The 26824-nt window shown below is 36.4% G+C and overlaps 1 protein-coding gene across 1 annotated transcript in view; it reads right to left on the bottom strand.

Moving 5' to 3' along the window:
* The window catches only part of stk17a (serine/threonine kinase 17a), a 34871-nt gene extending 9537 nt beyond the window's left edge, over positions 1-25334 (bottom strand). Inside the window, exons 1-2 of the mRNA XM_042714025.1 lie at positions 24922-25334; positions 13051-13263 (exon numbers count right to left, since the gene is read on the bottom strand). Of these exons, the coding sequence (XP_042569959.1) occupies positions 13051-13263; positions 24922-25070 (362 nt within the window). The 5' untranslated portion in view covers positions 25071-25334. The remainder of the gene's footprint in view (positions 1-13050; positions 13264-24921) is intronic.
* Positions 25335-26824: the final 1490 nt, after the last annotated feature.

Genomic DNA, 26824 nt, shown 5'->3' with positions numbered 1-26824 from the left:
TCTTCTAAATAATGCCGCGAGGAAGTGACGTCGGTCGCGTCTGTGCAGTGCGACCTGATGCAGCCCTGAAGTGACACGCAGGAAACAGAAATACTGCAAAATAATAATAACGCAACTAAACGAGACGAAATTACGTTATAACATTTTGTTTCGTCTCGTTTTCATCAACGAAAATGAAGAGACTTTTTAGCATAGTTTTTATTTTGTAAACCACATTTAGTCTTGTTTTTATTCGTCAACAATATTGCATTATACATTTAATTATAGTCATCGTCACATGACCAGCATTTACGTTGCGTCTCGTCTGGTTTTCGTCACGTGATAAAGGTTCGTTGACGATGATATTTAGTCAATTTTCATTGACGAAAGCAACATATTCTAATATGATGATTTATTATTAGAATTATCAGTGTTGGAAACAGTTTTTTGGCAACATACTTTTTTCAGGATTCTTTGATGAATACAAAGTTTAAAAGAACAACATTTATTCAAAATATAAATCTTTTCTAACAATATAAATCTTTGCTATCACTTCTTAACAATTAATGCATCCTTGTTGAATAAAAGTTTTAAATTTATTTAAAAAAAAAGAAAGAATAAAAATGTACTGACCCCAAACTTTTGAACTGTAGTGTATATTATTAGAAAAGATTTCCATTTTAAATAAATGCTCTTCTTTTTAACTTTTTATTCATCAAAGAAACCTAAGAAAAGTAAAGTATCACAGCTTCCAAATAAAATATGATGCAGCACAACAGTTTCCAGCACTGATAATAAATCATCATATTAGAATGATTTCTGAAGATCATGTGACACTGAAGACTGGAGTAATGATGCTGAAAATACAGCTGCGCATCACAGAAATAAATTATATTTTAATGTATGTTAAAATAGAAAAACATTTTTTTATATCATAATAATATTTCACAATATTACATTTTTTGCTGTATTTTTGATCAAATAAATTCAGCCTTGATGAGCAGAAGAAACTCCTGTAAAAACATACATATATATATACATATATATATATATATATATATATATATATATAGATATATATATATATATATATATATATAATATATATATATACAGTACAGACCAAAAGTTTGGAAACATTACTATTTTTAATGTTTTTGAAAGAAGTTTCTTCTGCTCATCAAGCCTGCATTTATTTGATCAAAAAATACAGAAAAAAAAAATGTAATATTGTGATATATTATTACAACTTAAAATAATTGTTTTTAAATTTATTATACTTTAAATTATCATTTATTTCTGTGATGCAAAAGCTGAATTTTTAGGATCATTATCACATGATCCTTTAGAAATCATTCTAATATGATGATTCATTATCAAAGTTGGAAACAGTTCTGCTGCTTAATATTTTTTCAGAACATGTGATACTTTTTTTCAGGATACTTTGATGAATAAAAAGTAAAAAAAAAAAAAAGAAGCTATGTTTTTAAAATATAAATATTTTGTAATAACAATATACACTACTGGTCAGTAATTTTTTTTTCTTTCTTTTTTTAAAATAAAATCAATACTTTTATTCAGCAAGGATGTGTTAAATTGATAAAAAGTGATAGTAAAGAAAATATATTATTAGAAGATATATTATTAGAATTTTTTATTTTGAATAAATGCAGTTCTTTTTAACCTTTTATTCATCAAATATATTAGACAGCAGAACTGTTTCCAACACTCATAATAAATCAGAATATTAGAATGGATTTCTAATGTGTGTGTGTATACACACACACAATATATATATATACACACACACATATATACATGAATATCTAATGTAAATACAAAATATGTCTTTTGGTTTTGACATTGACAACAAGGTGCACTAAGCGATTATTGCCAAACGATGTTGATATTTGAAAGCACCAAAACAAACACACCCATGCCACAACATCACAACACCCCCAATCAATAACTCCCACAAACATGTACGTACACGTATGCCTGCCGGTCGCAGCTTATTCAAGCAAAAGCCAACACAGGTCAGTTTGCTTTTGCTTGAATATACCAGTTTGTTTAATATTACTTCTTTGGTTTTTATTTATTTTTCAGTTTTCACCTTATTCTCAGGTGTTTTTTTCCCTTCTCTTTTCAGTTAACAAAAATGTTTTTAAAAGTTTTAGTAAAATGAAAACAACCCTGTTTTGAACCCAGGCTTTTCATTTTAGGTTTGCATTTATTTTTTTAATTTAGATTTTTTTCATTTTTAGTTTTTGACATTTCAGTACTACAACATTTCTAATATTTATATTTTACACCTAACATTCACATTACAGCTTTATTTCAATGACTAACAACTATTTTTAATAGTTTTAGTTAACCATGACCACACATAAACACTCACACACACAAACCCGATTCCATTCTGTGAAATCTAAAGCAATGCTGGGTGTTTATAAAACAGTAAATCCGGACCGTCTTATGACCCTCGTGACCCGAGCGAGACTGTCTTTAACACCCTCACAGCTGTCAAACATGGGCTTCAGAGGCTCGTCTGTCTGCCGTCCTCCAGAGACACGCGGAACCAAAGGCTGCTCTGTGCTGAGCGTCCAGCGGTGCCAAACCCGCTCCACAGACTACAGAGACGTACAGCAGAAAACAGCCATCCAGCCGGTCTATAACTAGGTCATGTTTTGGGGCCGTCTGAGCGATCACATCACTAATGCATCGCAGGGGTCAGCCCACACTAATCCACACACACACACAGAGTTTTCCTTTACATGCAAAGCCTGTTCTTCTGGATGGCGTTCACATTAGAGATCAAACAGAGGGGTGAGCCTTTAACCACGATCTATTTCCAGAAGCTCTTCACTGTCAAATGACAAAAGCACAATGAGCCGGTCCGACTTAATCATTAAGACTGCATGAAAGGCTCCTCTGATGGAAGACGCTGTTAAAAGAAGGAAGGGTTTACACGGAGCACAGCTGGAGAATCAGCGCTGATCCGCCAGCCGTTAGATATCATACCATATCACACAGTACTGTTATTTAGCTTTGTCTGAATATGTTGAAGATTACTTCAATTAATTTGATATTCCACATCCTGACCAAGCATCTCTTTCAAATAACTTGCAAACGTCAGTCTATTTCAATGTATTAATAATAATAATAATAATAATAATAATAATATTTATTATTATTATTATTATTATTATTACTACTACTACTACTACATTATAACATTTATTATTATTAAAAAGTATATACATAAGTAATAAAACTAATTACTACTAATGCATAATAACTAAAGTAAAATAAATAAATATTACTACTAATTCAAGCAATGTATTATTACTATTAATCATGATAAAATAAATGCATTATATTACCATATAAAACATTTACACATTATTTATTATTGTAAAGAATTTAAATATAATTAGTAGTAGTAGTACAGTTTTACTAGTTAAATTAGTAGTAATAACAATAAAACGTATATTATTACCATATAAATTTTATTATTTTTATTTTTATTTAAAATATTACTAATTATAAGTTATCTAAAATTAGCAATATTAACAACAGAATATTGTATTCTATTACCATAGATACATTTGCACATTATTACTACTTATTATAAATTATTTAAATTAGTAACAGTGATGATAATAATAAAATATTGCATAGCATTACTATATATACACACACATTTGCTTATTATTATTATTATAACTTATTTAAATAACATGATCATAATAAAATATCTACCACTCAATTTTTAACAACAAACTGTATTTTGTTTCCAAACATACACCATTTGCACATTATTATTATTACTTATTTAAAAAACGTAGTACTTTGAAACACATTAAGAAGAAGTAGGCCAGAACTAAAGCAGCTGGTGAGAAAGAGGCGCCCCGGAGCCAGAAAACACTCCTCTCTGACAAACACCAGCCTCCATTCGGGCTCAGATCTCACACCTCGGGAGCTGCAGTCGCTGCACTCTCCTACTGTGGAGGAGGAAACAGCTGAGGAGTGTGAGAACAGCAAACATAAACAGCAGATTGTGCACTTGTCTACCAAAAGATCCACCATGTCTGTGTAAAACTGTTATTATCTTTAACTAAAACAGGCTAGAATGCATTCTTTATTTGAGTTTATTTTTAACATTTCTCGATTCTTTCATCTAGTTTCACTTGATGTATTAAAACTAAATACATCTGAAAAAAAAAAATAAAAAAAAAAAAACAAAAACACAACAAAAAAAAAAAAATAAAAAAAAAAAAAAAAACTAATTCAAAATATGAACTATAATAGGATCTCAGTGATGCTAAACACTAAAATGTGCATGTGATCCTGATCCTGATGAGTCATCTGTTTCTGAAGGGAATACACCCCCAATCTACATAAATGCATCTGTTTTTGCACGAATCATTTGTGATCCAGCTTCACCTCCAGAAGAAGTGAGTGTAAGGTTTTTTTTTTTTTTTTTTAATGCATCTTTGCAAATCGCCTTTCCTAATAATGTGCCAATTAACAAGTTTCACGATGAATGCGGCTAAAGTAAACAGTCCCTCAGAGAGCGGCTCGAAAGAGGGGGGCGGAGTCACCAGAGCTCATTAACATTTAAAGGAAAATGCTACAAAACGGCTTGCTCTGCAAAGAGCTGTTTTTGACAGGGTAAAAAAGAAATTAACCAAAATACGTTACAGACTTTTCATTAAAACCCTAAGGAATCATATTAATAACTTGTGGAAAATGGGCTTCCGATGACCCCTTTAAACTAGCAGTGTAGGCAGGGCTTTCCCAACCCTGGCTCTGGAGATTAAATCCATAGAGCGGTGGACGATCCCTCCCTCCCTCCCTCTCTCCCTCTCTCTCTCTCTGGGCCGTGGGCCACGGTCCGGCCGCTCACGTGCTGCCGGTGAGAGCGCTGACATAATGAACTCCCAGCTGGAGCTCTCGCCGCAATGAGGCCACGTTCTTGAGCCAGGCCCGATCGAGCTCCCGGGGGCCCCCCGACTCGCCCCAAACAGCCGCAAAGCATGAATAAGCCCTCTATCATTCCATCCAAAACCACATCCCCTCCTTTAAACCGTCCCAGTGCCCCGAAATATCCCTCACCCGAGGGAAGATGGAAAGAAAAGAAAAAGCTGTCGGCTACAACTGGATCTTTCTGGATTTCACATGCTACATCAGACAGAGAGAGATGCATTACGCTCTACTTCCCCACCACAGAAAGAGCACTTAAAGAGGGCTGTTATTACGGCAGACAGTGCTGACGGGGAGAAAAGGGCTAATTTCAGAGCCGCTTCTGCTTTTGCTGCTTCCGTATCATGTTTTGATCTTACCCCTAATAAGAGCTCAACAATAGGCTGAGGTTTAAAACGAGGTAGCAATTAAAGAGAGATTAAACACTAATGAAGGACCCAGAAAGAATATAATCCTTCCAAGTGGACCTCCGATGATTTAAAACGATTTCAACTGTATAGTTACACTACCATTTAAAAGTTTGGGGTCAGTTACAATTTACAGAAAAATTGGTGCTGAATTTAAGAAAGCTTTCTAATAATTTTTATTGTTTAAAACAGTGCAGCTTAATATTTAGGGGGATTCTTTGATGAATTGAAAGTTCAAAATAATTAAAAAAAAGAATAAATGAAGTAAAATAGTTATCTTTTCAATTATTAAACTGGTAGCAACTGCTATTTGTAGGGTATAAAATAATTTGAAAAACCCTATAATCACAAATGACTAAAAATGCATGTAAATTAATTGGTGTAAACCCTGACTAGTTGGTTTGCACTGTTTACTAAAAGTCCGTATCCATTTAGTCTGGCTCACGATGACCTTATGTGACCTCTCCGGACAGGTTTATAGACCCCAGGTGAATTCATCTGGAGAAAATGCTTATCCTGCTTATTGGGGTCAAAGTTGAACATTTGCTTGAGCAGCAGGTTCTTGGTCTTGTCTGCGGATGCTAATCTGCCGGTGTAATCTATTATCTGCCTAATGGCTCGTCCGACCCCCCGGGGTCTTGGCAAGATGTGGTCAGAGCAGATTTACAGCACCATATGAAGGCAATCAGGAGCTCACTGAAAACTGCTGTCTAAAACAGGGCCGTGGATCGCTGCTCCAAGTGATTACATTTCATCAATTAATACTGATAAAAACTCAGTGCTGTTGTAAATATGATCCCATTCTGTCACACCCACCTTGCAATTTGTGACGGCTCGACACTCCATACAACAAATCAGAAAAACATGTGCGGTCTCAGCCGTCCTGCCAGTTTGACACAGTTATGCTCGCTCTGTATACACCAACTGCTACAGTTATTTATATTTATTTATTTGGAAGCAATTTGACTAATCTACTGCAGATTTAGGCTTTGCACAGCGCGTGTGACCTAGCGTGCATCACAAATTATATTGAGCCTTGCTGTTAGTGGGATGGGTTTGTATCGACTGTCACGAAACCAAAGACCTTGAACATGTGACAGCATGAGCACCAGTGCACTTTCACTTAAATGAGTCTAATTAAAGCGGTGTCAAGAGAAACGAATAATGTGTAAAGTGACAAAACAAACTACTGGAGACGGCAACAACAACAGAAGCATGCAACTAGTTCAAACAAGCACAAAAACATTTTTAGCAGTCATAAATACTGGAGAAAAATAGAGCAAAACATTGGACAAGAATGAAACTTTCTAACATGCGCCAGTGCTTGTGCACGCTATCAAGTGGAGTATAATTTGAAGGGACTTCGATTTCATTACTTTGTTTACTTTTTTTTTATTAGAAATAAGATTCATAAGTCAGATTTCACTCATCACATGAACAGGAGATACAGCTGCATAATTAATCGAATTTCTAATCATGATGACACTTACGGATGCCACACTTACTTAATCGTTCAAAGCGGAAATTAATCGTTCCAAGTCCACTTATGTTGTTCTGCGTGTTTAAGATGCGTTTTTCTTTTTCCTTTCTACAGGTTATCTTAAGGGTCTTTCCATTGTTTTAATTTTAGTTTTAGTATAACATTAGGGTTAGGGTTAACATGCATATTTTTACTTTATTTAAAGAAAACAATCCGATGGGTCAACAATTACGTTTTTTTTTTTTTTTTTTTTTTTTTTAAATAGGAGAGATGACTGACAAAACGACAGATTTGTTGTGAAAGCGAAAAGCAATCGCACCTATTTCAGTATTTCATTTCCATGCATTTGAATTTGATTGTTTTATTGTTGCTGCTTTTCATTAAAAATAATAATGAACCACAAACAAAGCTTTTTTTTTCAAGTAAGGGGAAAATCCAACAATCTTTTATGCATATTTCTGTTATGTGGAAATACAGATTCCTGCACATGGTATGCGGGAAAAATATATTGTTGCCACAAAATTAAAATGTGTTCCCATGACTGATAAACTCGTTACCTTATTTGAATAATATTGTGTCCATGAATTAAGAACTAGTCCCCCCTTGTTTTACTAAATCATGGCCACGTTGTACTAATTCATTCCTTTATTTGAATGATATCAAAATGAAAATCAATGCTCACGATTTCATAAAATGGGAATGAAGTCATAGGAACAAATTCTTAATTTCTGGCCAAGGTTAATATATTTTTGTTGTATGTTACATGCAGCTTTGTACATCACTCGTCATATTTTTGCCAATCAAATTTCTCAGTTTAATATTAACAAGGTTGCCAGTGTACTATTTTATTGTGGTGTTTTCACATTTTGTGGGAAAATTTCCTCACTGTAAGCATTTGGGTTAAAACGGAAGCATAAATTGGACTTTTGATGTGTGCACAATGGAAATAAGCAAGAATGATCTTAGCAAGCGAAACTATTAACACGTCTTTCTTTTCTAAAGTACATGAACGAACTGTAAAATGTAGTTATGCATGCAACTCTGAACAATCTTGGCAAAAGTGGCAGAAAACCCCGACTGATTTTAAACAATGCATTCTGGAAATTCCCCTATTCTTTCATTCAGGCTAGGGCTTGCATGTTCAGAGACAGCTGCTGGTGAAGGACAGCCGTGTGGGCAGATGATGAGAGATCTGAACTCAGTCCAGCTGAGCACATGCCATCGCTGGTGGGTGAGAGGAAACGAGAGTGACCTCGCTGCTCGTCCAAACCCAGTCGATTGATATAGATCGGCCTGCAGGGAGTCACGGGAGGAAATGGGATCGATGTTCACCAATGAACCCGTCGATACAGTCATGCACGCCACCAGAGAATCAACTCTTCCTCATCACAGTCGAGTCTTTCATGGCTTCTCTTCTGCTCTTCCTCAACACGACTCTTTGTAAACGGAGGCATCTTGTCAGTTTCCATGGTTGGGAAGAGTCTATGGGCTCTGTGTGTTTGGAGGGGCAGATTAAAATTCCTGCGCTGACCCCTCTCCCCGCCGCGAGGGTCAGTCCATTCACGCCGGACACTGGGAACCGGGTCAACCGGGACAGAGGCAGCTGCACCAACCAACCAACACGGTGCACTCGCTTTATGCTGGAGGATTAGCATTATGTTCTGATGCCAAAGTGCAAATGCTTTGACATATGTTTAGGGATTCAATTCACATTTATTATAAACCCCAAGAATTAGCTGCCGCTTGATCGCTTGAAAAAATACAAGTGCAGTGCCATTATGAAATAATGCAAATCATCTTCTGCAGATTTTATTAGTCGATGAATCCATCAAACTCCTGATCAAAACTAAATGTCCAACGAGACTGAGTCGAATCCCGTCTTCACTCATTGTCTGGGAGAGGATGTGTGTGACCCACTTCATGCCAAATGAATTAAACTGTCAGTGTGACCTTTCTAGTACATCAAATCTGCTGCATATGACCACCAGTGGGATGAAAACATTGGCTGAATTGGAGCACACAAACAGATATTGAGTAGGGGTGTGAGATATTGACCCAAAAAAAAAAAAAATCTCAATATTTATTATTATTATTATTATTATTATTATTATTATTATTAATAATAATATTATTATTATTAATAAACACTATTTTGTTTTTGTGCTGGTCCTTTAGCTGGTTTAGGCCTGTCGTGGATAAATATGACACTAAAACCGCCAATAGGTTAATGAGTGATTCATTGAATCATTCATCAGACGATTCATTCAAAACGGCTGATTCATTTAGAAAGGAAGCAAGTGGCTGACTTATGAATGAATTATTGAATCACTGACTCAAGTGATTCATTCAAAAACAAATTAATTCAGGAACGGAACTTGCCAGAGTTTCTCTGAGATTCACAGATGTTCTGATTCGGCTTCCTTTGGAACTATTTTCATTGGCGAAACAGAAAAAAAAACAACAAAAAAAAAAACATTGTGTGTAAAATGTACAAATATTAACTTTGTTGTTGTTTTTTAACTGTTGTATAAGTGACTACTATATTTGCAATATATATTGATAATGACAAACTAAATGTTTGTGATAGGTAGGGCTGGTATTGACAAGATTTCTAGGTTTGATTTGATTCAATATTGATTCATTTCAAAACACTTCAGCTACATTCCAATTTTTCTTACGGAAAAAAAAAAAATGATCTAAATGCTGCATAAATTTCCATTTATTCTGTCATGGATAAATAAATGACACTAAAACAGCCAGCAGGTGGTGGAAAGTGATAAATGACTGAACCATTCATCAAACAATTCATTCAAAATTTTATGAATGGATTACTGAATCATTGACTCAAATGATTCGTTCAGAAACAGATTCATCCAGGAAAGGAACACCTATGCGTTTCTCTGAAATGCACAAATGTTCTGCTCCGGCTTTGTTTGGAGCTATTTTTGTTGGCAAAACAGAAAAAAGACAAAATATTGTCTAAAATGTAACTCACTCAATATTAACTTCATTTTTGAACTGTTGCAGAAGTTAAAATCACATTCCTGATCACACTCGCGCTAATATTCAGGAAAACTGCACTCTTGCTTGTGTGATATTCCCTAACTATACCATATCTTATAAGAAACAAAAACCCATACATGAATATTTTTGTTTTCATAACTTTAATTATAAAGGCATTCTAACTATATTCGAATAAACTTCATCAGGCAGTGAATGCTTTTGGACTCTAAAGACTTGTTTTTGTTTGTTTATTACAAAGCAAGTGACTGACTTGATAACGTCAGCTCGCATATTGTTAAAATAACATGATATCACAAATGATAAATATTGCACACCCCTAATATTGAGTGCATTAAGTGGGGTGAAGGACTACAGCAGCTGTACAGTAAAGATGATGAGCACCAGAAGGGCTCGGAAATGCTTTGTCCCGTAGCCTAAAGTTCAATGTCCATGTCAGCATTTGACTGCAAGGGAAACCCAATATGCCAGCGCACACGCATGCATTACCACAATAACTCTGTGTGTGTGTGTGTGTGTGTGTGTGTGTGTGTGTGTGTGTGTGTGTGTGTGTGTGTGTATGTGTGTGTGTGTGTGTGTGTGTGTGTGTGTGTGTGTGGATGCTGATCGTTGCTGGAATAGCGAGTGCTTACCGAGGCATGCTCAGTTTCGCTTTGGGGGGTTTATAGGTGGATTAGTGCTCTTTGGTTTTCACTCGCTCTGTGTACTCGGCTCCATCTCTTATTTCAGCATCCTGTTCATTTACCTCCACTGATTCTCAGGTCTGCGGTCTGAGCTCAGTCTCGATGTACTTCCTTAATTGGATATGATGGGAATTTACCTCGATATTTTTAAGCCTGATGTGAGCCTGGCCGTTGATTACAGATCAAGGCACGGCACAATTTATACTCACAAGCCTGCAAAATCACTAATGCAGTGACTGAATGAGATCCTAACACCACAACAGACTAGATATAGCCAATGACTTCTGATGTCACCAAGATCAGACCTGCTGAGAAACATCATGTTTTAACATGTACAAGATACTTGAGAGCTAAGTTTTTGTTGGGAGAGACATGATGACATGAGAGAGTAAATAATTTTTTGGGTGAATTTCAAGGGCAATATATATTGATATTGACAAACAATGTTTGTGATAGGTAAGGCTGCTATTGACAAGATTTGAATTGGTTCCATACGGATTCAAAAATAATTAAAAAAAAAAAAAAATCTCTAAATGATGTAAACAGTAAATTAACAACAGAGGCTTAATTAAAATTCAATTTCCATTCATGTTTAGATATAAATCAACACCCGAATGAAAACTGAGCTATATACAAACTTTTAAGCTACATATAAGTTTTCATGTCAACTTTCTAATGCTTCAACTTCAGTTTGTTGTTAGAGATAGAGATAACAACTAATAAAGAAGAGATCTGTTCGCACTGCGTTTGAACCGAGGCAGATAAAGCAATGTCATGCAACATTAAACCTATTGTTTGAATTTCATGAAACGACATTTTGAAATCTGAGACTTTGTTTCTTATCAAATTTAAAACACTAAGTTTATTATGATTATTTGATGCAAGATGCTCTACAAATAATGTTTAGTGAAGTTTTATTCACACATCAACTGAAAAGAGCATAGGCTAAAAATCAGTGTTGGGATTTAAGAAATACAGAGTTCTGGCATGAAACTCTAGATGGCGCAGTCCGATAGGTCTAACTCAATCTGACCTAATGACATCATTATCACATGGCATAGCTGATTGGTTCTCTCCTGTATCGGCAGCCAATGAGCTCGCTGCTCAGCATTCAAATATATGACATGGGCTTGCCATAGCAGTTACAGCTTGCTTCAGAAACCCTCCACCTTCCCCAGCTCCACCTGTATAGATCTGCTACGAGGTGATTCATGTATGCTATATGGGGTTATTTCATGTATGTTATATGTGCAGCAGCAGTATTTCCTACATGCTCACAGCAGCATGGTGTGGATGTATTGGCAGTAGCAAGTCTCGGTACTTGCTCTGCCGCAGCAGCGTATAAAAGATAGACTTTTTATTATCAATTTATTGTTATCATTATCAGACAATGAATCCGAGAAACTCTGCAGAGAATATATATAGAGTAAACAACTGGGAAGAAAAAGTATCGATTTAAGAGAAAGATTTAAACTCAGCCTATCTTCTGGCATCAAAACCTCAAGACTTTGAGAATGATTTCTCACAGAAGCAGCAGAAGCCACCACAGAAGAAGCAGATTTCCTAAAATCAAGATCTGCTCTTGAAATCTGGCAACCGCAACCTTGAGCACTTGTGTAGACTCATTACAAATGCATAATGCAAATGCCAAATTAAAATAAAACATATTTAAGATAATAACCAGTGGGCAATAACCAGTCGTAATGAAGGAGAATGAACAAGTCAGTCCCTCCAGGATTTCGTGAATTTTTTTTTTTTTTTTTGGCAATCAAAATGACAGATTTTGTGGTGATAATTTACAGATTTTTTATTTTGCTCCAAGTTCTTTTAATAATTAGGATAGCACATTTACCATTACATAAATTATGTTAGATGTACTACAGTCATGCATGACAAAGAATAAACAAAATGCATAAAGTTTATTTTGAAAAGAAACAATAGGACAAATAAGTACAACAAAGATCAACAGTGCTTAATTTAGGCAATTTTTATTTGTACTGCTGCTGTTATTGTTATTTTATTAATATTAATGACACTAGCAGACCTAGAGTAGTGCGCAGATCCAGTACTGACACGTCACAAACTATTATTCCCCAAAAAGGTTTGTTCACTTAAGAAATAAACCAACTGTGTGTTTACATGTATTTTCGCTGAGACGGATATTTTGGCAAGCACTCGCGGCAAGGCGGAAATTCTGTGCTTTTTATTACTATCATGCATGTCATATTTTTTATTTTGTCACTCAGTGAAGTTTCTTAATCGCTCTAACGTGTTAATCACTTAAAACAGAAGCCGTCTGCAAATCAACAATCATCACCTTGCTATCCTCATGCAAATAAACCATTCTACCTTTAATAAATTAGGAATAATTCACTTAGATTTGTTTTTTGTGAGACCAATGTTAAATGACGAATTATGCAGAATCGCAATTTTTTCTTTCATGGAACTGGAGGCACTGATAAGCGTGACTAAGTCTTGGATGTGTGATACTCACTACTCCAGAACGAGCACCATCTCGCTGGCCGTCTCGTAGACCTGGTGGAGGTTGACCACTCGTGGACAGGCCGCTGCCAGCTCCAGCACAGCGATCTCGTGAATGATCTCGGTCCTGCAGTCCTGGCCCTTCCTCCTCTTCCTCATGTACTTCGCTGCGTATGTTTTCCCTGAGCTCTTCTCCACACACTTCCTCACCACTGCAAACTTACCTCTGATGAGAGAGAAAACCAGAGGAAGAACGCTTGTTAGCAGTCAGAATATCTCACAGACATCACATCGAGATTGTGATGATGATAAGCTGGATATGGATGAATCACACAGCATTCAGTGCATATTTAATAAGTCTGCATGTTCTGTGCGTCTCTGTGTGAATGAGTGCCGTAGTGTCTACAAACTGACATAATAACAGCTTGGTTTAACTTGAAATTTTACAACGTATACTTTCCTAATGTATACTAAATACTAAGTAATAATAGGAATGAGAATAAGAAAAAAAAGATGTGTTTATATTCATTCTCAAGATCTAACAAACATGTGGAAAGCATTTCCTTCCCCATTAATGCTAAATTAATATTGTGATAAATATCAATTACGTATGATAGGGAAAAATATCATGGCTACTTAGAAAGGGGTCATCTACATGTATAACTAACTAGTGATGCTTAGTGTCAAGAAGATGAGAAACGGAGCACAAAGTTGAATATGCGGGTGCTTTTACTGCAGCAATCTGCTTCAGATATACTGTAGTAGCAGAGCTCACTTTCCATGCGTCCCATGAAAGAGCGTGGGTCACAAGCACACACACACAAAACAACTCTGTTCAGGGCCCCTTTTCATTTGACTGAGAGAAAGGCCGGAGCCGGAGGGTTTGAGGGACGTGAAAGGGTGCAGCGGGGAGGGTGCTGTGTGTCTAAAGATGGCACACTTGTTATCACCGCGGCTGAACGTGCTTTTGTCCCGCTGGCATATTTGCAGGATGAAATCATCGCCAGGCCCAAACTGACCCTCTGTGTCCCACTTTCAGTGATGAACTTAAAGATGAAGGGGAACACGATGAGAAAAAACTCCTATAGACGCGGACAGACGAGGACACACGTCCCCTGAGGGGAATCCTGAGGAAAGCGGTGTATTGAAAGGACAGCGTCCCGCTGAGCTGAGAACACATTCCCTACAGCTGAGCTCAGGGAGCTTTGATGTACTGCACAGATTTGGGATGAACCGTGTCACTCCTGGAGCAGCCCTGGCAGGACTTTTATATTATGGACAAACAGATAACCCCATTCTCAAACCCACAGAAGCTGACATGACGAAACATAAAAAAAAAAAAAAAAAAAAAAAAAAGTCAGTCAAAAAAAAAAAAAAAAAAAAAAAAAAAAAAAAAGTGATTTACCTACGATTTAATTCAATTCTAATTAAATCTCCAAAGACAAGAGAGATAATTCTTAATTTACTGAATTACAAACTCTTATCCTTCACCACCCTGAACTACTGAAAAATGTGCACAGTGAAACCAGAATGGCAAAAACTGTATTATTATTATTATTATTATTATTAATATTATACAAATAAAAACAAAATAAAAACATAATAGTAATACTAATAAGACAAATGTCTTGTATTACAACAATAATAATATTAAGTCTTATGTTCATATTATTTATAATAATAAAGGCAAATGTCTTATTACATTACAACAATAATAATAATAATAATAATAATAATAATAATAATAATGAATACATTTGACTTTACTACTACTACTATTATTATTATTATTATTATTATTATTATTATTATTATAAAAATGAAAGACATTATTATTACATAAATTAAATATTTTAAATAAACTGTACTGTAATAAAGCAATTTCAAACTAAATTCTTAATTTATGATAATCTGAATGTCATGTTTGACAAAAAGGCAGCTGACTGAAGAGATGGGCATTTTTCAAAAATATTGAAGGCCTATATCTGGGCTCATAAAAACAAATATTCTAATATTTGTTTACTTAAAGGCACAATATGTAAGATTTTTTTAATTAAAATATCCAAATCCAAAAACCACTATAACAGTGTTATATATTTTGCTGACTTGTGTACTTACATTATCCCAAATGTTTCGAAGAATGTTTAAATCCAGAGAAATAAGCAGTTTTAACTCGTGACACGGACCGTGTCCATGGTGTCAATGTGTCGCCTGCCAACGACGTCATAACCCCTCGATTTCCAGCAAAGACACTTTAATATGTTGTGTGTTTTAATAGACCGGTGACGACCGCACACACAGAGTAGCATTATAACAGATCTTTCAAATGTATCCAGTATGATAAAACAGCGCTGCTGTTTCAAGAGTGATTTACGTGCAGCAAGTGAAGTCTCAAACACACCGCTAACAGCGTCTGCAACAAAAAAGTACTGCAAGATCGGCAGAACATCTTGAGCATAAACCAAAGTGAGAGCAAGGTGTATCTGCTAAAAACATCTGTGCTGGTCATTTCAATCAGGGGTGCATGCTCTGCTGACAAACACGGCTCCATGGCAGGAATCTGGAAACGGATAGAAAACAACTTTCTGCATTCCTTGTGAAAACCTGTGCGACGCTCTGTCACATTCAGCCCGAAGCATGGCATCTGATGAATTCAAAGGACAGATGAAGAACACCACTCGTGTTTTAATTGGCTTGTATCCTGAACACTCAAAGGGCTGGGTGACCAGCTCATGTGAGAGTCACGGGTTCAGAAAAGGAATCCATCCCCATTCTGTCCAGATCTCCTCAGTTTTACTACACACAGCTGGGACTGCCTTCCTTCATTCTTCAAAAAATGTGGAGATTAATGGGGAAGTGGAAAAAAAATGTCCTCGTTCTGAGCTGGCCCAATAAAATCTGTTAAGTTAAGCAGCTCTGTAATGGGTGTCTTCACGACAGGACGATTTTCATTTGGTCAAATGATATGCAAACAAAACTGTCTAACATGTGACCCGTGGAACGATCGAGGTTCTGATGTGAATGTGCAGGAAAGGATCAGAGAATGATTCAACATCAATTACAGAATCTCATTAAAGGGGAATCTTTCAGCTGTGTTCTGTCCATTCAATAAGAATCAGTGCAGTCCAAAATGTTCAGGCTCTAAAAATTTTGAAAGTCATCTCTTCTGCTCACCAAGGCTTCATTTGTTTGATCAAAAATACAGTAAAATTTTAAAATATTATTCCAATTAAAAACGGCTGTTTTCTATGTAAATATTGGTTTAAATATAATTTATTATTATGATCACAGCTGTATTTTCAGCATCATTACTCCAGTCTTCAGTGTCACATGATCTTCAGAAATCATTCTAATATGCTGATTTGCTGCTCAAGAAACATTTCTGATTATTATCAATGTTGAAAACAGTTGTGCTGCACAATATTTTTGTGGAAACTGCGATACATTTTATTTTTCAGGATTATTTTTTATGAATAGAAAGTTCAAAACACAGCATTTATTACAAATAGTATCAACCCTCATTTGTTCCTGCGTGTCATATGACTGACATCATGCAGTGACCAATGAGGTTTGATGTTACTGACACATCACTAAATTGCAATATCCAATATCAGTCAGCAGTATGTTACATTGAGCATCCCTAGATTATGTGTCCCTGGAGCACAAAACCAGTCTTAAGTCTCTGGGGTATATTTGTAGCAACAGCCAAAAATACATTGTATGGGTCAAAATTATAGATTTTTCATTTATACCAAAAATCATTAGGATATTAAGTAAAGATCATGTTCCATGAAGATATTTTGTAAATTTCCTTTTACCATAAATATCAAAACTTAATTTTTGATTAGTAATATGCATTGCTAAGAACCTCATTTGAACAACTTTAAAGGTGATTTTCTCAATATTTAGGTTTTTTTTTTGCACCCTCAGATTCCAGATTTTCAAATAGTTGTATCTATACGAGGGAATGTGATACAGAAACTCTAATCTCCTCACATTACACCTGCCACTCGCTCCAGAGGACTCCGCTCGTCCAGACATGAGTCTGTATCTAGGGCTGGGCGATAAATCAATAACCATAATTATCACGATATATGTTTCCCTTGATATTTTGGTGTGTTTACCAGTTTTGGTGAACGTTACTTTTAAAAGTAATGCATTACAATATCGCGTTGCTCCCTAAAAAATAGCTAAGGCTGGCCACATACTTGATTTGCACCCCGAACGATCAGTGGTGGCGGTAATCCAATAGCCTAGTTTATAATAGTATTTTTGTCATAGAATATGATTATATATTTTTTCATTTGGTATTTTTCTTAATAATGAGGTTGTCTATAATTAGAATGTTTAACACAAAACAGTGACGATCAGGTCAATACACAGAGGAACAGAAATTCTACACTGATTTAAAAATAACCATTTAAAAGTGACAATAATGTATCATTACTGCGTAGCTAAAAAATGTAAGTTAAAAATTAATCTATTAAAGCATGAAATAACATCCCACAAATCAGTGAATTTGAGTTTAATGCAATCATTAAATGTGTTATCTTTCAAAAATAAAATCAGGCCATAATACTAATGTTGTCCACACGAGGGAGCCACAAGATATCAAATCCTTTAAGAGCTCAGTTTAAAGACTGAAAACGGTTCAATAAATTGAATTGTAGTAAGAAAATATTCCATATAAATTCATTATAATTTCATAAAGTTTAATAAAGCCCAATATAATAAGTATGCAAAAACTGTAATCTTCTAACTAATAGACCATCTTAATTTTAATGGTATTGACGACATATCTGTCAAGTTGTCAGACATGACTGAATGTATGTCCAGTCCACTATATTATTTATCAATCCGTCTTTATTTTATTTTATTTTATTTTTTTTGTATTTAAATGACTTGTGAAAGTTTTTGTAAAGATAAAATCGAATTTACTTTAATCTCGGAAGAGATATCCAATCACATGAGGCCAAAATATATAAAAACAACACTGATTCGCTAAAATCAAAAGTGCGAGGGTCTGTGGCGCAGAGGACAAGCTGAAACAAGCCAATCAGAGCTCAGCCTCAAGTCACATGCATTTCAAAAGTTTACAGACCTAACAGACACCCATTTGTCCGGCGTCCCATATAAACAAAACAACGAAATAAGAGTTTTGATTTTCTGAGGTGATAACATGACTACCAGTCAAATAGTACGACTGCAAATGCAATTTAGTGATTATTTTGCAGTATATATATATTTAACATGCTGAAGTAGGTTTCTTCCCTGGCCATATTGTCCAGTTCTATCTGTAACTAATCACTACAACAGTTTGCAATACAAGCAGATGATATACAAATGACATTTTACAGACGACCAATTTTCAGGTCACACTCGCCATGATGTGGTGCAGATGTTTTGTCAAATATGACTTCTATTATTGTATGGAATTCAAAGCGCTGTGTGGTTAACCCAAGACGAGGGCCTTCGGCTGAGTTCTGAAGCTGCTGGAAGCACAGACTGTGATTTGGAGTCTCTTTCTGCAGCCATGTCAGCACATATCCAGAGCCTCTGGACTCACAGACAACACCCGAGCGCAGCGGCTTTCCTGTGTGGGTCTGGGGTTGACGGCAGGGTCACGGTTTATGTGAAATAGTGGCCATATCAAGAGCAGATGGTCTACGTGTTCGAGTACGAGGTTTATATGGTCAAAGTTAGAAAGTTATTCAGAAATTCTGAGACTGTGAACACATTAGTTGTAGAGGGTTTCAAATAAGAGTGTTTTAAATGCATTCACGCTTGCCTAACTAAAACCAGACACTGAATAAAGAATATAGATGATGATGATGATGTTGTATTAAAATATGGAGTCTAGTTCTGACTGCACTAGATTTCAGTCATGTACTCGACATCTGTCATGTATTTAGCTACACAGCCCTCACAGTGGTCTAAAAGCCTTCAAACGCTTCTCTCAAAAGAGAAAACGGTGACATTCCTGATATCAATTCCAATCATTTAAAATTATATTCATGTCTTTCTATTAAAACAACAACAAGATCATGTTTGAATTTAACAGAGTTTGTCAAAGAGAAGGTTTGATGGCAAAGTTAGTCGCAGCAAACAGACTTGTGATGAATAGACAGATGGCTGTATAACACTTTCACGTGAGCAGAATATCTCAGTGGAGATCACTGAACTCAAACTTGCATCTTGGTCTGTTTTCAGATCATCAGCGCTTTCTCTGCAGTGTAGAGAGAGCATGTGCAGATTCACTTCCCACCAAAATCACCCCAATCATTCAGGAATTATTCATTTTACTTTTCAAAGATAGCTATTCAAATCCCGGAGTACTTCATATTTCAATAAATATCACAATGTCTTTTTTTCCTTTCAGCCCTAGTCTCTGCCTCGAGTTTGCATTTCCTTAGTTTGCACTCGGTCGCATCTCCAGTGGTTTGTGTCACTCATGTTGCCTCAATCTTGTAACTCTCTTTGAAAATGAATGATTTCTGGTCACTTTGTGTCTTCAAACACTGACAGTGATTTGAAGATCGCTGCAGGCCGCTTCTCATCAGGAGTGACAGTTTTAGAAAAGCCAAGTAAGTCTGGGATGGACCAGAACATCACAGCTGCCTTACTGACACCCTACAGCCCTTAAAACAGGTGGGGGTGAAACAGGCTTATTTTTTCCCCGTGCACTTTCTGCCACGCTACACTTCACTTAATGAATGTGTTATATGAGGGCAGCAGCACTTTATTTTCTTCCAAGTGAGCAAGTGTGTACTTTAGCTAACCGTCAGCTTCTGCTCAGAGTTTCTCGGGGGAAAGCGCTGCTTTTCTGTGCTGCATTAATCAGCAGCAGGCATCTAGAGAGAGCGCAGGTAATTAGCCTCTGACGGGAGCTAAAGCTCTTAAAGGCAGGGAATGAAAACAACATATGACTGAAAAGTCCCATCGGCGCACGCACGTTCACAGAAGGGAGAAAAAGGCTGCTGGAGTGAAAGCGGAGGCCTGTTTGCTCTGTGTCTGTGACATGGAGGAATAATGAACTCTGACATGTGACCCCGGCACGGAGCGGAGCGAGGGGCTCCTGTTCTCATGCTCCACAGATACTGCTGAAATATCTAGAGAAAGAGCATTACCTCACCTGAAAGCATTAACTCTGTTTTTTTTTTTAGACGTGACTATGTCCTTTCAGCACCTCGCTTTTGTTAAACGGTGGTAATTATGCACCGCACAGATCTGGTTTTCTTGACATGCCTTAATGCAGAAAAATAAATGACGTGTCTTTACAAACAAACCCTATTACCCCAGTTTGGGCTGTAGTTCAGAAAATATGGAAAATTACACAGAAATATAAATGGAAAAGTTTAAAACGAACAGCATTTATTTAAAATAGAAATTGTTTCTAACAATACAAGTCTTTATTTTTTTTTTTCAATTTAACGTCCTTGCTGCATAAATATATATATATATATATATAAAATATACTGACCCCAAACCTTTAAGCGGTAGTGTATATTGTTACAAAGGATGTATTTACATGTATGTATTTAACTTTTTATTTATTAAAAGAATCCTGAAAACGTATCACAGGTTCCAAAAAAATTATAATATACACACACACACACACACACACACACACACATATTAAGCAGCACAACTAAATAATAATAATCAGTATATTAGAATTATTTCTGAAGATCATGTGACACTGAAGACTGGAGTAATGATGCTGAAAATACAGCTGCACATCACAGAAATAAATTACAGTTTAAAGTGTAGTAAAGAGGAAAAGCATTACTTTAAATTACCGTTTTTTTTTTTTTTTTTTGATCAAATAAATTCAGACTTGGTGAGCAGAAGAGACTTCTTTATAAAAAAAAAAAAAAAAAAAAAAAACCTTAAAAATCGTACTGATCCCAAACGTTTGAATGCTAGTGTACATGCATACACGCGCACACATATACATATATACACACACACACATACATACATATATATCCCCCAGCCCTAGTTTATATATCGCATGCGATTGTCACGCGCATCTCGTCAGTAAAGTCGGTTTACTGATTAGCGGTAAAGCTCCATCACCTGCTTTCAAATGGAGCAGCATTTATTAGACAGAGCCGTAGTTCACTGACAAGCTACGCTATATTCACGTTCATTATTGCAGATGAATCGCCTTCCATAATGAACGTGATATTGCGTAGCTTGTCAGTGAACTACGGCTCTGTCTAATAAATGCTGCTCCATTTGAAAGCAGGTGATGGAGATTTACCGCTAATCAGTAAACCGACGCGTGACAATTGCATGCGATATATCGCCCAGCCCTAATATAAACTCACCATGTTTTTTTTTAAAGATACATTTCTATATATTTCTTGGTAGTAGCACAAGCCCCACAATTTGACATATCAATAATGTCAAAGTTGAATATTTTAGTGCTTTGTTCTGTTCTAAAAAGTTTGCAAAAAAGTTGTCGATGTGGCGGCGGTTGGTTAAAACGACATATTTAGACAAATTTACACTAACACTCTTGGCCCAGATCATCACTGCCTCTTTCTGACCCTCAAGCACTAAAAGAGCTTCAATAACAAACTTGGCTTTCACATGACATCGCCGTCACCCTACTGTCACCCGCTCGGTTTCCATGGTGCACAGCAGATGTTGCCACTGGGCTTTTAGCCCCAGACGACTTGAATGGCACCACAATGATGTCATGGTATCCCACCCGGCTGTTAGAGCCGGAATTCTCTGGGAAAGAGAGCGGAAAAGACTGGGCTTTAAAAAAAAAGTGATGGAAAACACAAAGGGAAAAAAATATATATAAATCACACTGCACAGATCCGTCAATCAAGCAGCGGAGCTCACCCAGAAATGAAAGATTGATGAAAGATGGGTGAGAAATTCCCAGCTGATGACATGCTGTTTAAGACAACAGTGAGACTGTGGTGTCATCCGCTTTTACACTGCAAACACATCCCTCCCAAATGTACGAGCTTAATTAAAAAATAACAAGGGTTCACAGAGCTCCGTACTGAAGCTGAACTGTGGAAAAACTGTGTGATCAAACAAACATTCACAGCAATTTTCATTTTTAAGCAAATTCTACCTTTAAAAAACTTTTAATTTAGTGTCCTAAATTTAATTTCTGGGTGAACTATTACCGGAAATCTTTATTGTAAAATGCATAAGAGGCATGTATTTCAGTTTATAAAATTTAGGATTTTAAATTACATCTTTCCTTTTTAACACCAGCAGAACTGTAAATGGCATGCTGTCGTTACCGGATCTGTGACACGGCATTAAGAAACTTGGCACTTAGATGCAAGAAGATAAAATGTCGCCTAAATGTTTGAAAAATTACACTTCTCATTTTACATGGCACTCTTCCCATCATCTGAGCCCTAATCTGCAGCATGCAGAATGTGTTCCCATACACGCAAGGCAAGGACATTTGTTGATCTAAAGAGTTTGGCTGCCGTCCACACACAATGGTAGAGTACTGGTTCTGATCCGCTGGGTGTTCCCAAAGCACAGTGGCAGAGGAATGCAGTGTGGCGGCCCTGCAATTATCCACATTTGAGCATCACACAGCACTGCTCCGATTTCACCTCACACACTCAGACACATATTTAAAGCAATAGTTCACCCAAAAATGACAATCTGATGCAAATGTCCTCACCCTTAAGCCATTTAAGATGTAGAAGAGTTTGTTTCTTCATCAGGTTTGTATGCATTGCATCAGTGTCTCAGCAATGGATGCTCTGCAATGAATGGGTGCCGTCAGAATGAGAGTCCAAACAATAATCCACAAGTAATCCACAGCACTCCAGTAACGCTTTCTCCAGTGAAAAAGTGCATCTCCTGTTGTCTCAGACACATATTTGTTTAGAGCTGTTTAAACGGTGCTTGATCTGTGCAGATTTCTCTCCTGATTCACACCAGAACACTTTTTCACTGGAGGAAGTGTTATTATGGATTATAGACTCATATTTGAGTTAAAAACATCTTAATGCTGGATGTGTTTCATCTTTTGTCTTCTCCAGATGTTCACTGATGGACTGGAGTGATGTGGATTTCTTGTGGATTATTGTGATGTTTTTATCAGCTGTTTGGACTCTCATTCTGACGGCACCCATTCACTGCAGAGCATCCATTGATGAGACACTGATGCAATGCTACATTTCTACAAATCTGTTATAAAAATAAAAATAATAATCATCATCAGGAGTCTCTGCCTTTAATAATCCTGATTCGTTCCTCACTTATGTGAGGTTTTATGAATGATGCCTGTAGCTCTTTACAAGTTCAACATTCTTTCCACTCTTAAAACCTGTCAGTCTAAACCTGTTAGTGCATTCTGTAATCTAAACGACAGAACTGTGCTACATTAAATTAACGGATGCAAATATTTGCTATGTGCAATTTATTACAAAAAAACAAACATCTGGTCTAAATAAAACTACTCTCTAAATGGTCAGTGATAAATACCAACAGTCTTGACTCTTGAGAGAAATAAGACTACATATACTTGGGCTATAAATGTCAATATCTAGGCTAATGTGATTCTCAGAATGAAAATCAGAATCATAACCCTTTTGGCAGCCACACTCTATTGTAACTTGTACTTCACATGTGTTCAACTTGAGTTCAAACTTCTGTCCGTCAAGCAAAAGCTAAATGTCCCTTTTCATCTCAACATGCACCTTATCGATACTGGACAAATTAAAGTAACTTTTCTGCTAGTTTCGCACTGGCGTAAAATGCTACACAAGCCCAAATCTTTTTGTGCGTGCACTGCATATCCTCCTCGGTATGAACAAGAGTAAGAGCAGTGAAGTCAGAGCAGTGTTTATACAGGGCTGAAGTCTTACAGCGGTTTGGCAAAGGAACACCCGCCAACAATACAGTGCCCTGTATGACTTACTCGCTGATTTAAAAACCACCGAGCCCTGGCATCAACGCAGTGTGCCATCGACCGGTTCTGTTTTCCAATCATGTGACCCAGCTTTAATGCATTGCATGCAAAAGTTCACTGGGTGTTTCATTAAATCTGCAGATGAATGTATCTGAAAGCCATCTAAAAGACAAAGCAATGCCAAATCACACTTTAAAGCAGTGTAGATGTTAAGAACTGTGATGCATGGTTTAAACTGACTGAACTGTATGCAGTAAGTGATTTACATTTACATTTATGCATTTAGCAGACGCTTTTATCCAAAGCGACTTACAGTGCATTCAGGCTATACATTTTTTACCTAACATAAATGCATGCAATAATAAGTGATAAATGCATGCAATATTCACAATGATTTGGGGAAAAGTAAAGTCTGTTCTTGTAGGACAACTGGAGATCAGAAAATTAGGCTGATATGTAAATACATTAATTTCATTACCAACTGAATCAGTTTGCATTGCAAGGGTTTTCATGACTTTCTACACTTCATCTTGAACTGATCCATATAAAATGCATCAATATCTGAGAGCCATCTAAATGACAAAGCACTGGCAAATTACACTCTGAAGCAGTGCAGATGTTCAAAATACTGCGATGCATGACTTTAAATACTGCACACTTATTGAACTGTAAGCAATAAATGCATGCAATATCCATATAATAACGCACAGGGAACCTTGAATGTAAAAATGTTCAATGCACATACACAAACCCATAAGTTAATAGAAGTAGGATATAACATGCCAAAACATTTACTGAGCATGCTTCACTTTGACCACAGTACTTATTAAAAGACTAAAACTATGGCATGACTTCAAAATTAGTACTCTTTTAAATGCACGGCACACACACACAACGCATAGGAAGCACATGCATCAGATCAACACGACATAAAAGCGCGCACAGGTGAGGTAGACAGGTAAAGGTGCGCCTCACCTGCCCAGCTCTTTGCCGGGGATGACGTCATAGCGCTCGGTGAACGGCTCGCTCCTGATGGCGGTGCGGATCTCGCGCAGCAGACCCGATCGGTTCTGACCGGATTCACACCGAATACTGCTTCTGGGCTCGGGACACTCGGGAATCATAACGGCTGGTATAAACGTCACTTCTTTTTTTTGCTGTACCTACAGCCGTTTTTACCTGCAGGTGAGCTGATGCAGTGAGACGAATACTATCACGCGACCTCACCTGATAAAACAGCTCCTCTCGCTGAATTTAGACTCAACATTAACAACACTTAAACGTGTCTAAAATATGAACTGGTGATAGTTTCATCCTCGTTTAAAACTCCTCGTAAGCGATCAGAAACGCTTGAGTTTATGACTGCTGCTCTCCTCGACTCGTCTGCTTTCATCCGCACAGACTCAACTAAAAGCCAAGGCGTTCCCCAGAGTTCAGTTGCCAGGGCAACGGGCGTGATTGACACCGCTTCCCACCAATTACGATCAAGCACTCGCCGGTGGGCGGGAGGAGGTGGTCCTTGACAGTGACATTTGACCAATCAGAGATGACCAATTAATTAATTATATAATTATATATTTGAGATATAAAAAAGAACGAAGTTGGGTTTTATTTTGAGAGGACAATGGGATGCATTAATGTTTATGGGGACTTTTGACACTCAAAGATTATCATCCTCTGTGACTTGCATTTATATTTAACAAAAACATTTACCTATAATGAGGACGTACTAAATGACTTATAATATTTATGTATATATATTGCATTAAAATAAGAGTGTCCCTTTTCTGATGATATCGTAATAATAATAATAATAATAATAAGACTTTGCTCTTATTCTGGGCATGTTTCAATATCTCCTCGTGAAGTAAAGCATTCACACACGTATTGAAGAGATTCTTGAGGCCCTCTGGTGTTCGGACTGTGTAAGGATGAGAGTGAACGTGTGTGTTTATGAATGTGTATGTGAACCCCATATTTAGTAAGTGAACATAATAAATACAACCTACTACAAAGAGATTGTTTATTGACATTTATGTACAACGATTTGGGGAGAAGCAAAGTCTGTTCATGTAGAATAGATGGACATCAGAAGATTAGGCTGATATAGAGTCATTCATAATTAATATTTACATGTGTATTTTCATTAAAAACTGTATCAGTTTGCATTGCAAGTAAAGGGTTTTCATACGCAGTTAAACATTATCTTCAACTCATATACAAAAAGAATACAAAATACAAAACTGCCAACAAATAAAAATGATAAAAATACATCATTATATCATCAACTGAACAGTGTACAGCAAATGGTCAGATAGTCATTTCACAAGTTCTGTCAGTGATTAATAAAACAAGTTTGAGTTGACATCCTTTCAAAAAAAGTTCAGAGTCGTCAGGAACACGTTTATTCCCTGGGGAATAATAAACAATAAATGCAACACAATGATAAACACCATCATAAGAGCCGGCATGCATTAAACGAAGGCCTGGCTAAACATCATGAACTAATTCTGTTTTGATGGTGAGGTGAGAGGCGTTTGGCCAACAAAAAATACAAATATAAAGACATAAAAGCACCACTTAAGATATTTCATACTGAAAAATAATAATAATAATAATAATAATCTAGCCATCTGGTTTTGTCATCTGTGGTTAATTTTATTAATATTAGAAGACAAAGCCTATTTGCATTTACAGTTTTACAGTTACAAGCGACAAACCAACTCATATTTGTGTGACTGTCTCTATTGAAGATGTGCATTAATAAATTAAACAAATAAATTATTAAAAAGATTTATTTTAATCAATAAAGACATACATATAATATACAAGGTGGATGTGGGGTCTGAAATTTGCTGTCCGTGGCAATGCCCACAAA

The sequence above is a fragment of the Cyprinus carpio genome, chromosome A24 (genome assembly GCF_018340385.1).
Source record: "Cyprinus carpio isolate SPL01 chromosome A24, ASM1834038v1, whole genome shotgun sequence".
Lineage (NCBI taxonomy): Eukaryota > Metazoa > Chordata > Actinopteri > Cypriniformes > Cyprinidae > Cyprinus > Cyprinus carpio.
The sequence above is the reverse complement of the archived record's forward strand: the minus strand, read 5'-3'. Positions and strand labels throughout refer to the sequence as shown.